Below are 12514 nucleotides of genomic sequence, written 5' to 3' on the forward strand. Positions count from 1 at the left end.
CGGCCCCGGGCCCCGGCAGCCCCCCGGAGCTCGGGCCGCCTCCAGCGGGAGGCCGCGGCCGCTGCGCCGCCGCCGGAGCCCACCTGCCCGGCCCCCGGGGCTGGTTAGGCCCGGCCTGCGGAGCCCCGGGCGGTGCCGTGCCCGTGGGCGAGCCGGGGGGACCTGGCGGCTTTTGTCCCCTCAGCTCGGGGAGCGAGGCCTCGGTGGGTCCCGGGGAGGTGGCGGTGGCGGTGCCGCAGCATGCGCTGGAAGTTTGGTGGTGCCTGGGAGCACCCGAACTTGTGTCCCAGCAGCCTGGCTGGGAGAGGAAACCAGGCGTGTGTGTATAAAATAACAAAAAATAACGCCCTGAAAAGCAACCTGTAAAAACAGATTCCCTGGAAACACTGCGGAAAAACCCCAAGGGTCCGCGGATGGACTCTGCCCGCACGCCTCAAGCCTTGGCGTAGGTGACTGCGCCAGTCCCCAGGAGCCAAAAAATAGCGTGAAGGTTTATAAGGATTGTGCTGTCTGTCTTGCGTTGCAGGGTGTTTGTGGGTTAAGTTCCTTCTGGATAGGTTATAGGGAGGCGGAGGAGGGGTTAATGAATGTTACTCGCCTCCGAGTTGCCGAGAGAGGTCCTTAGAAATCCCTGAAATATCGCAGCGCATAGATAAAAACTTATCGCAGGGGATGCGATTTCCTCCTTGGAAGGAGACGAGGACCGCGGTCCTCCCTCACGAGCGTAACGTGTGTGCATCAGCCTGGTCTGTGGCCCTCCTCTGGAGCATCGGCGACATTTAGGCCGCTGAGGAGAGCGCGAGAGGAGAGCCGAGCGGCTGGCTCAGCGCTGCGGCGGGCAGCTGCTGTGTTCCTGCCGGCGCTGCGAGGGATGGAGGGATCTCTCGTGGCACATACGCACGCCCACCGCCACCGCAAGGAAGGCAGGGGTACGTGAAACAATATCTCCGCCGTGCAGGCTTCGGAACATAGGCTCTTTTACAGAAAACGTGCCCCGGGAGGAAATGTGACACCTCGGAGGCCTTATAAAATGGTTCCAGTGGAACTTTAGGTGAGTGATAACACAGAGCACACGCGCGGCATCACCGGCGATTCTCGGCGTTGAGGCGAGCTTTGTGCCTGCACGTACCTTGCAGCTGGCTTAAATACCAGTTCTGGGAAGTAGAGCGGTGCCTCACCTGGTATTAATAGGCGAGGCACGATGAATAAATAAATATCTGGTGTTAAATCCTCCTTCCTCCCCCATGCCAGGAGAATTTTGCCATTTTTTTTTAAGGAATTTAGAGGTTTTGCTGTCGTGTTCTCCCCTACCGTTTTTTCTCATTCCATCTCTTCCAAGTGTTGCAGAGCTGAGTGGTAAAATGAAGGACATAAAAACCTTCCAAGTAAAATAAAACAGAAATAACACCGCTGCGCAGTGCTTGACCTGGATTTTAGTTTTAGTTGTGAGCTGTACAGGGAAATGTACTGGGCTTGAAAGCAGGCCTCGTCAGGTGTAATTCTGCACGGCCCGAGGTCGGGCAGGCGAAGCACGGCCGGCCTGCTGAGCGCTGGAAACGCAGCTTGGCCAGGGGCGGCTGGCCTGGCCTCAGAGGGAGCGAACGGCCTGAGGCGGGTGAGAATCGGCTTCTTCGGGCTCTCCTCTAAGCCATGTTGCCTCGCTGTGCAGAACCATCCTCAGTGCACTCGTTGTGCGCGGTTTCCTCCCATGCAGAGGACAGATCCAGGGCCTGTGGACCAACTGAGACCCTGTTGTAAGAGGGCTTGCCACCAGGCATCACCGGGGAATGGCCTCTGGGCAGCCCTCTGCCCTGGGTGGATGTCTCCAGCAATTTCCTGGGTGGCTCCTATCTGGGTCTTTAGGAGGCGTTTATGCGCCTTAACCTTTATTTTCTAAACAGCGATTACCTCTGTTTTGGTTTTGTGCCTTTTTGCCTTGCTTCTTATTCCTGACAACTTTGTTGCAACTTGCAGCGTATTTTTAGCAGCAGCGTCGGTAGCTTTATATGTGGGTGGCTTATGGAATTAATATCTGTAATATTTGTAAATTGCACCTCGCCACTGGTGCCACTGCTGGAGCTGCGTGCTGGCGGGGAGCTGCCTGTGCTCGGCTCCGTGCTGGATCGTGCGCGTGGGTTTTGGAGGCCTGAAGCTCTGACCCCGTACATGTCACGGCTCAGGTCCCGCTTAATGCCAGGGCGCTCTCCCAGGGCTGCAGGAACCGGCAAGCCCCCCTCGTTTTCGGGGGGGTCATCAGATCTCGTTAAAGCGCGCAGAGCTTTCCCAGCAGGGAAGCGGCTCCAGTGACACAGAGGAAAGGTCCTTACCCCAAAGTTTGTGCACTGCGATGATAACTGGGAGGCGCTTCCTGTTTATGAAGCCGTGACCATAACTTCGCTAAATCAATGCTGGGACCAAAAGCCTAAGTTTTTATTAGCTCAGGATATGGCTATCGCCAAGATAACAGGAAGCCCCCTCCAGTTATAATTATTGTTCTTATCATGCTGCAGCATCTAGCGATTAAATGTTTTTTAGAAGTGATGGGTGAAAAATGCCATTTTATTTTTGGAAGCGGAAACAGCACTGCCGCAGCCAGGGGCAAGCAGACAAACAGCACGCCAGGACCAAGAGAGGGGATCGCAGTTACCAGCCACAGCCCTCAGCCCTCAGACACTGAGCAGCACGGGCTCCTGCATGGCTGTAGCAGGTGGGGAAACCCAGTTGGCTGTTGCAGGACATCTCAGCTGGTCTGCAGGGGGCAAAGCCCTTCCCTCAGCACTTGTGGGAGTGAGCCCCGGTGTGAAAAATGCAGCTGGCTGCTAGGACAAGGCCTGAGGGCTTGTGAGAGTCGTTGTCATTTACCAAGTGGTTGCTATTTGCTGCCCACTCAGATGAGGTGGTTTGAAAGCTTGAGATGAGCAGATTGGATAAGACCTGGCGGGTGTGCAGGTACTCTGCTGGTGGGGGACAGCCCGGAGCCCTCCATGGAGCCTGTCACGGTTTTGAACTCCTGGCACCCACTGGAAGTTAAACCATTTACTCAGAGGGAAGTAATGCACTTAGGTGGCTAATGGAATAAGCCTAAGTTTTGGGCACATCCCAGCGATGGCATGTGGATGCTCGTTCAGGAGGAAGGTTCTGGGAAGACAAATCATGGAAGTGTTAGTGACTTCAGAGCGGAGGCCAATCCCTGTCCCAGCTGTGGTCCTCACCAAGTGGGCCCCAGGTGATGGTGTTAGAGCCGTCCTGCCAGGCAGCAAGGTCAGAGGCATGTTCAGTTGTGGTCTTCTCGTGCTGGGCTGAGACTCCAGTACAAGGCAGATTAGACCAGTTCTCTTAGGCATGGGTGTTGAGGCAGCTGGGATAGAGTGTGCCTTTGGGTGGGACAGCTGAGAAAGGGAGTTTGGCAAAGGCATTTGGTGCGTCCCCATCCCTGTATCCATAGAGCACAAGATGGATGAGAGGTGAGGCTGGGTATTTTTGTAAGTTCCACCCTTTTCCTCTCTGATCCCAATTTAAAAAGATATTTTAAGGTCTGTGCCTAAATTTAAGCTCACAGGCGGTGCGGCTGACTTCATTAGAATTGTTTATGTCTTTAAAGCTGGCCACACGCTTAAGTACCTTTCTGACTCACGGCCTCTATAGCTTAACCAGTCCATTTATAAAAATGAGGCTGTTTCCTCACCCTTACTAGGAAATCTCTGCCCTCTGAATGTGAAATATTGTTTGTATGTTTTCTTCTGACTTTTGGAAGGTTAACGAGTGGAAAACAAGAAGAAAGAATTAAGCACTGTTTGGAGAATGGGTTTTCTCATCACCTATTTACATACCCTAATGTGGACCTAGGTGTTTAACGTGAGGCCTTCTGTTTTGAAACTATTCCCCCCAGCAGTACAGAGTTCAGCTTTTGTTTTGAAAACAAGCCCAGGTGATAATTTCGCTCCAGATAGGGCATTTAGCAATTTGTCTATTTGTGGTGTGGGGAGAGCAGAGGCACGTTACCGCTTCCACCTGCTAACAACACAGAGGCAGGAGCGCACCTGAATCCTCTTCGTGTGGCCACAACAGGAGCTGAGATCCTTCCTCTGGAAAGCACAAGGGCATGTATTTTGGGAGCGCTCTCAAATTCACGGAGCCTTCTGAGTAAGGTAATTTCTACAGCAGAAATCTCTCCTATGAGACTTGCAGTCTTAGAAGACTTCCCAGGGCAAATGAGAGGAGGAGCAGGCCCAGTCCTCCTAGGCTAGCAAGGGCATTGCCACATCACAAAATACCAGGGAGAGTCCAGGGTCAGGGCTGAAAGAATTAAAAAGCCATGCCATTAGAATTTATTTATCTAATGGAAGTAATAATAATCTGTAATACTGTGTGTTTATACAGGGCTGCGTACGTTCAAAGCACTGTATAAAGAGTGGCTGTCTCATCAAGCCACTGACAGCATGCCAGAGAATGGAGTCTTTTACTTATTCACAGTGGGGGCACAAAACAGCCAGCAGGAGACAGGCGTCCTCAGATGCCAGCCCCTGACGCTGCCCCCGGGCTGGGGCCTGATGGCAGCGCAGCACGGACCGGCGGCAGTGCCGGCGAAGCCGTGTCCGTGCGTTTAGCGGTGTCTCGGTCGTGTTCTGGAGCAAGAAGGGGTTCTGTGCCGGGTGAGGGATGGTGTAGTTCGCTCCTTTTTCTCCAGCAGTTCCCGCTGAATGGGATGTTGGTTGGACAAGCAGAAGCTCGCCCTTTGTTCATGCCTCGTTCCCGGTCCTGCTCACCTTCCAGTGCCCGTACTGACATCTGTCTCTGGAAGGATGAAGTGAGAACAATCACTTAGAGTTCCTGCTGTGACAAGTGGGAAAGGTCACCCCACGAGGCAGTGATATTTGCCAGAGGTACTTGGGAAGCTCAGAAGGGCAGCTGTGTTCCCTGTTCGTTATAACCTTTAAACCTGAAAGGTATCAGCAAGACCTGGAACGAGAGTCTTACACTGAGCTAACCTGCAGGCTAATGTCTCCTTCAGTTCTGAAGGCTGACAGGTTTATCTTACTCTGTGAGCTATGCTGAAATGCCAAAGAAACTTAGCTCTCAGCAAAATCAGGGAGATCGTAGGAAGTGGGCACAGCAAAGATTTCAGTAAGTTCTTCCCCCTGCTTCAAAACAGTATGTGCTGTACCAAATGCGTGCTTGTCCAGCATGTTCCGTAACACCTTTGTCTGGCATATTCCCTACGTATGGAGGGTCCGCAGCCTGCCCAGGCGATCACTGCCCTTAGCTGTCTTGGTCAATGTAAAGATTGTACCTCCTCTGTAACTTGGCTGCGCTTTGCTTGCTGCTATTCCTTGTTCTGTTGACAGCGGATGCGGAAAGTTCTTCCTTTTTCTTTGTCATGTCTCTCGTTGGTCTTGCCTTCCCTAGGCTAAATCCTTTCTCAGACCCATCCTTCAGCTCTTTCTGCTGTGTCTTGTTTGCTGCAGCTCTGACCATTCCTCTTAATCCCTGCGTTCCCTTCAGCTAGCCCACACCTCCTGAATGGCAGTGCCAGAGCACAGTGCTTTGCCCGGAGTCTTACACTGACCTCGTAGAGCAGAAATATCCCTCCTTGTGCCTTACAGACAGTGCTCCTGTTTGGTCTGCCTTGTGCACCGCAGCATCGTTCATCTGTGTCTAGCTTGTGATGTGCTGTGGCTCCCAGATCGTGCCCAGAAGTCCGATGCCCCATGAGGTGTTTTCCATCCCGTGTGCGTGGAGCTAGCCTCTCCTACCGAAGCATATGGCTCTTTTATTTGTCCTGTCTGAATTGCATCCATTTGCCAGGACTGTTTGGAGTTCTAATCTAATTCCACTGACTTTGCAGTCCCTTCCTGCTCGGTGTCACCTGCCAATTTTAAAAAAGCACAGTCTCTGTTTATTCACCAAGCTTTGTTTTCCACTCTGCAGTCCCAAATAGAAAGCACAGAAAAAGAAGTTATTTCATAAAAAAGCCTTGCCCCCCAAATATAGAAGAAATTGAAAAAAAAATCACAAAACACTTGGCATTTTTTCACACCTCCTGTTCTTTGGTGCTTTTAAAGTATTAACAAGAACAGTTGTATTTGCTGTTATAGCACCAGTGCCAAAGAAAAGCAGGACCTTATTGCACATGATGTTGACATGAAGTGACAGATAGTTGCCATCCTAAAGAATTTTCTTCTTTATTGTATTTTATTTGTAGCTGCAGACACAGGGTAGTGGATAATGCAAACAGGATGGATTCAGTGGAGACAGGAAATCACAGTGTATGGATTTGCCTAAACATCTCTTATGGGGGTTCAGTCGGGGAAGGGAAGGGTGAGCTGAAGGGAGAGAGGAAGGAAGGAAGTAGGTCAGGGACAAGACAAGAGGAGGAGAGAGACAGGTGGGGAAGAAAGATGACGGCAAGTGACTGTAACAGGAGAGGGGGAAGATCCCTGCAAAGTTTAAGGTCTGAGGCTGGCACAGCCAAGGCCGTCAGGAACAGAAAGTTCAGTGAATTGCTGAAGGTTCCTGCTTGGGGTGTTTTTTGCAGCTGCTCTTACTGACTTCAGTCTCTCCCACTTCTTTTCCCTGCAGTTGTCTCTAGCATCTTTGGAAAGGAAGGCAGGCAAGGATGGGAGGTACTGCCTATATCCTAACACTTACAGGCAGGAAGGAGAGTCTGTGTAGGGATTCCCCTGCTGGAGCTGAGACTAGAGGCAAAAATGATGCTGTAGCATTCCCAGAAGATCTCTGATCCTGCTCTCCATGCTGGGGAAATCCTGATCTGGCAGAGATTAGCTGGCATATCAGTACTTTTCATTGATCTGAGATTCCTGTGGTTTCCTCCCTCTCTGCCGCTGCCCTTTCCATGATGACGGCAGCTATGCAGGAAGAATTTGATCTCGCCGTCCTCACTCCTCCTCCCCGGCAGACCCTGCGTGCTGGGCCCTCCTGCAGTCAGGCGCCTGCACGCGATGGCTTTAAGGGCATGCGTGCCAGTCCCTGTGTCTGTCCTCTCGTGGTCAGTCCAGGTGACTGAAACGGCTGCAAACGCGGAGGGCAGCTGCCAGTGGCGAAGCTCAATCACACCAGCATCGTGCCCTACTCCTGCGTGTGTGTGTGGCCCTGAGGCCGGGTGTGCTGAGTGTACAGGGCTCCACATACTGTGCTCTGCAGTAGCGGGCCAGGTATTTCAGGATGTTTGGCAGGGAGTCCATAAGATTATGGGTTTTCTCCTGGGCGAAGAGAGCAAGAAAAGCTATTTCTTGCTTATAGCTGGGCGTTAGGGCGTTTATTTGCTACTGGATGCGATCCAGTGGATTCAGCATGTCTCTGTTTATTTTTGCTTAAAGACATGACTTTTTTCCTAGTCAAAGGTCATAACGGTACACGGGCTGGCAGGTAGCCAGCGAGCTCCCTATTATCAGCTGCATTGGTGGGGTGTTAGGCCAGCGCTTCTGGGGGGAATTTTACAGCAGACGATGGAGTGGGATGATGGAGACTTGGACTCTAGCAGCAAGGCTCAGAAAACATCCAGTCCCAGAAACTTGCAGAACGTTTCAGAGAAAGTTTAGTTTTTCAGGAAGCTCCTATAGCTTTCCCAAAATATCTTTACTTGTAGGCAAAATTGGTAAGTGTTCTTTATTTTTAAAACGCGGTTTATATTCTGCTCTTGTCTGCAGCAGCGCCAGCGCCGTCGATGTATTTATCTCTTTCCTTTTAACACTTGCCGTTCCTGGAAAGTCTCCTGCTCGGCAGCTGTTTGGAGGTGGTTTTTTTTCCCCTCTCCCATCGCCATGTACCTTTCCTTCCTGTTGAAGGCATCCATAAACCTCTCGTGGTGACATCATAGCAGTTTCCACGGCAACAGATTATGATACTAGAACAGAGGATAATATCAAACAGGAGGAGGAAGAGATAAATTATGGTGTTTGTGTGCGTGTGGCTGAGGGCTTGATTATATTCCTGCATCTCTTCCGAGGATGTTGTCTGCCTAGTTTCTTCTCTGTTTATCTTACGTGCCTTTTAAAGGTTAGGAAAAAGCTAAAAAAATAAAGACGAGCTGGAGGTCAGAACGATACGGACACATATTTTTGATCGTCTCTATGTAAACCTAGTAGGCTGAGATTTATTTATTTTTTTTATCTCAGTGGTAGCTCTCCCACGTCCCCTGAGAGTCATCTAGTCTGGAAAAAACTTGGAAGCACAACAATCCCCCGGCGCGGCTCCACTTTAATTATGAATTATTCGTATCCCCTGGGATGGGATCTGCTGGGATCCCAAGTCCAGGATCCCTGTGCTGCAGATTTTCCAAAAGATGGACAAACGTGGCACAGCAGTGCCCCAGGTTGCTCACAACCTGCCTTTGAGATAGGATGCAACAGGTGATCAAATCCACCACGTCTGGCATGAGGAGAACAGGGGAAGGGAAGCAAAAGAAGAATGGTGGCAGAAGTGTGATCCCTGGAAAAAGCTCCAGCCTGCCCTCAGAGTGGTCATGGTGGGCTGAGCCTTGCCCCCGTGTCGGCGTTGTGCAGTGGTGTCTCTGGGAGAGCTGTGCTGGCAGCGGCCTGGGGGCCTGGTTTGTGACTCTCTGCGTGGTTCTTTGGTGCTAGCCTTCAAAATAGCCAGACCAGGTCTGGTCCAACATAGCAAATCCCTCGTGGTGCTATCGAGCACATCTTACTGATCCTGCACTTAGGCACTGTAATGCCATGGGGAGAAACACCACATAGGGACCTGAGCAGGGCAGAATGACATGTGGCTGCCTCCACTTAGAGCCATCAGTGGTGCTGGCTCCCAGACAAGCAACATCCTTCTAGTTTTCTCCTTCAGATATGCCACCAGCCTGCTGGAAGGTCACTTGGCTAGCTGTCAGTGGAAGAAGCAGCTAGTAAGATGTAACACACCAGCTCACCTTAGCCATGAGATAGGGCAGGAGGGTACGTAACGTGCCCGGTTCCATGAGGGCAGTTTGGTGCCTTGCACAGGATGTGCCCTGGGTCTGCAGAAGAGCAGTGTACAGAAGCTCTCTGGCTCTGGGCAGGCAGGCTGCTGGCGGGCTTTGTGGCCGTGTTGAGTGAGGAGTCTTTGCTCTGGCTTAGTGCAGCCAGGCTGGGGAGATGTTGGCAAGTGGGAGGAATCACACGAGGTGCTCAAACTCTGTAACACTGTCAGGGGTTAAAGTTACAACACGAGCGCACGCAGAGCACCCCAACAGGAATTAATAGTTAGGTCACCTTCATGGAAGTGTACTGGAAGCCAGTCCAGACCACAGAGAACTGGTTTGGTGTGCTTCCCGTGCGCAGCTCCGCGTAATGACAGGCTCCAGCGCTGGAGGCTAGCCCCGTTTCTGAGACGGCTGACAGCGTCGCCCTGCGGGGAACGCGCTTCTACCACCAGGGCTGGTGGTGGGGGGGCAGTGGGGACTGGAACAAGTCCCCTGCAGAGGGAGGGGAGGTTGCAACCTTTTCTCTGAACCCAGATTTTAAAAAGGACAGTTCTTGCCTACAGCCAGTTTGTGGGCACCGTGGAGAAACCCAAGCCTTAATAACTCCCCCAAGGTATGTGCCTGCAGAGCAAGTGGGGATCGCATTTAGTCATGAGTGCAAGTATAAATTCCTTCATCTCTTCTGGCACTATCACTGGCTCTAATAGAAACCTGCCTTCCCATCAAACTCCCCCTCTGCATTCTCTCAGCATCAGAGGATGTATGTATTTAGCAAGCGGGGATAAGAAACACGTTGCAAACCCCATTTAAAATAGCTGCACCACCTGACAAGGACATGTGAAACCCAGACATAGGCATATCCCATTGATGCTGACAATACTTTTCTTGCAGTGTCATTTTCTCATTCCTTATCTGAGGCTGTGAGCACCTGGATAATGAAAGTGCAGCTTCCAGATGCCTGCGCTGTCTGAAAGCTCATGTGAGTCGGAAGGGACAGTAGATGCTGTTACAGAGCCGTGTGTGTGAGAATACAAATGGGAGAGTATGAAGGTACGTGCACACGTGTGAGACTCTTCCCGTGTTTGCAGGCATGTGTAGGAGCACGCATGTGGCTGTGGCTGTTGAAGGCCACCTGGGCCTGATTCTCTGTAGAGCTGTTACACCAGCCTCCCAGCAAACTGCCTTTGCACCAAGGCTTTTCTTCACTGCAAGCAATAAAGAAGGGAGATTCATTGTTAAGTATAAATTAGGCCTTCTGTGTGTCTGTGAGCTGTCTCAGCCTGTACAGGAGGAAATATATACAAGGTGAATGCAGGGTGTTTACGTGGAGCGATGCCGTGGCAGCGTGTGTGTTGGCAGGAGCGCTGTCTGCAGTCTCTGCATAAGGGGCTGTGCAGCCTGTGTGAGCGTGGAAGGCTGTAAATCACGGCATGTTTGGGAGGGGACACTGCCACTCTGCCTGTACAAGGCAGGGAAAGATTTTGAAGCAGTGTGACTCTTTCAGGCTGAAGAAAAGGGTTACTAGAAATCCAAGCTGGGAACAAATATAATCCAAGACATTTTGACTGGGAGTGATCTGTAATCCAGATCTACCAGCTCGTCTCCGTCCTGAGCCAGAACAGCTGCATGCCTGGCATCTTTTACACACCTCTCACAGCACCAGGTTTTGGTGGCTCTACTGGACTGTTTCCTGGGTATCTCTGCAGCTCTGCTGATATCTCTCAGGTCCTGCATGCTCTATCCTCAGTTATTTCAGTCTTGTCTTGGTCCTACAATGTAGCTGGCATCTTCAGGCAAATGCAGTATCTCCTCGAGAATCTGTACCCATTTAGATGTGTTGACCGTACTACTCAGAGAGTTTCTCATGTAGGTGAGACCAGTAAAGTAGCTGTAGCTTTCTCTCCATCCCTGTAGGTAGGTGTCTGAGCCTTGGTTTTGCTCTTACTCAAACAGGAACTCGTGCTACAGGCTGTGGAGTTCTTCTCTTTAGGAATAGGCTTGGCTTTTGTGCGCCTCCAAAATCATCGCTGTTTCCCAGAGGAGCACTTGAGTCATTATCAGTCCCTGCATTTCCTCTCAGCCAGGAAGGATTTGAAGGGGTTTCAGGAAGAGGATGCTTTGCAAGGAGACGTCTGCTTTCCCTTGCCGTACCCTGTCACAAACAGATACCGAGTCTCCTGCCAAAAAGCCCCTGCCTGTAGAACATAAGGTGGGAAGAAGATGGGATGTGGGTGAATGGCAAGGCAGGGCAGAGTTTCAGGTGGAGGTGCCTGATGCTTTTGATAGTGGGCGCGATTAAACAGATGTTTGTGGCAGCACTGGGGGTGAGCTAGGAACGTGCTTATGTCATTTGGCATCACTGGAACAAGTTGCAGGTCATGGATTTTCATTTGGGTTTCATTATTTCTCCGCAGCAGCCGTCAACAAATGGAAAGTTTCCCCAAATGCGTTGCAGCTGCAGTTGGTTCTCTTGTGTCTGTCACTGTAGGACTTACAAAAGGGTTTTTGGGCTTTCGCTCCCCTTTCATATTTTGTCCTCTCTTCCCTCCCTGCCAGCCTCTGCCCCTCTGCTGCCCCCTCCCTACCACAGCCCTGTCCTGTTCGGTCACGCTTGGCTGAAGGTTACCAGCCCACCTGAGGCTTTCGTGGCTGGGGATGGGCGAGCCAGGTGCAGGGAACACGCCGGCTTTCCGTGGGAGCCGAATCCCGCGCTACGGCCTCCCGGCCCGTGGGGCAGTGGGTGTGTGGGGGAGTGGGAGCGCAGGCGCGCTCGCGTGGCGAAAACACTCCATGGTTACCGTGAAACGCTTGCTAAAAAGGCAGATATCGGGAGTGGTTCGGCTAAGCCGGGCAAAAGGAAGCAGGAGGCTCTCGTGGCGGTCCCTGTTGTGCACGCTGGGGCTGCGGGGAGGGCAGGCGCTCATCCCCTGCTTGCGGTGGGTTGGCCTGAGGGATGGCCATCCCGTGTAGGGTCATGGGTGGCAAGCCAGCAGCGTGTGCGGAGCTGTGAGTCCCAACCCCGTGTCGAGGCTGTGTTTCACCCGTGGTACGCCAGGATGGCCTGCACAGAGGGGAGGCTGTGGAGGCCGTGAGGCCGGCCCTGGCCAGGAGGCCACTCAGAGCCTCTTGTCCCAGCCAAAGCGTTAGATTTGGTCAGCTCTTAAACTCTAGGTGTGATTAATTGTGGCTAGCGATTCTGACCTCTGTGGTTTTTGCTGGACGCCCAAAGCGGAAAAAACAGGCTCGTTCTGCCTGCAAGCCAGCTGGCCTTGATGCATCTGGTTATGAACCTTCACCCCTGGATGTGGGGGGTGACTACAGCTGTAGTTTTAGGAAAGCCACAGAAGCTGCCAGACTGCCCCTGGGCTTGGATGGGGCACTTTGGCGAGGGGCAGATTTGGTTTCGGATGGCTCCTGCAGCTGGCTCCCGGCAGCGTGCCTGCTGTGTTCCTGGGAAGCATATGCGGTACCTGTGTGCCCACGCAGACCTGTGCCTGCCGATGTGCCAGGGCCTGGGAGCACCCTCTGGTGTCCTGCCTACCTTCCTAACCAGTCAGGTCCATGGCACTTTGGCCATCA

General features: G+C 52.1%; 1 protein-coding gene across 1 annotated transcript in view; it reads left to right on the top strand.

Annotated features, from left to right (window-relative positions):
* Window positions 1-9954: 9954 nt before the first annotated feature.
* The window catches only part of HIPK2 (homeodomain interacting protein kinase 2), a 113943-nt gene continuing 111383 nt past the window's right edge, over window positions 9955-12514 (top strand). Inside the window, exon 1 of the mRNA XM_035342296.1 lies at window positions 9955-9985. Coding sequence (XP_035198187.1) covers window positions 9970-9985 — 16 coding nt within the window. The 5' untranslated portion in view covers window positions 9955-9969. The remainder of the gene's footprint in view (window positions 9986-12514) is intronic.

Source organism: Oxyura jamaicensis, chromosome 1, assembly GCF_011077185.1.
Source record: "Oxyura jamaicensis isolate SHBP4307 breed ruddy duck chromosome 1, BPBGC_Ojam_1.0, whole genome shotgun sequence".
In the NCBI taxonomy this organism is placed as follows: Eukaryota; Metazoa; Chordata; class Aves; order Anseriformes; family Anatidae; genus Oxyura; species Oxyura jamaicensis.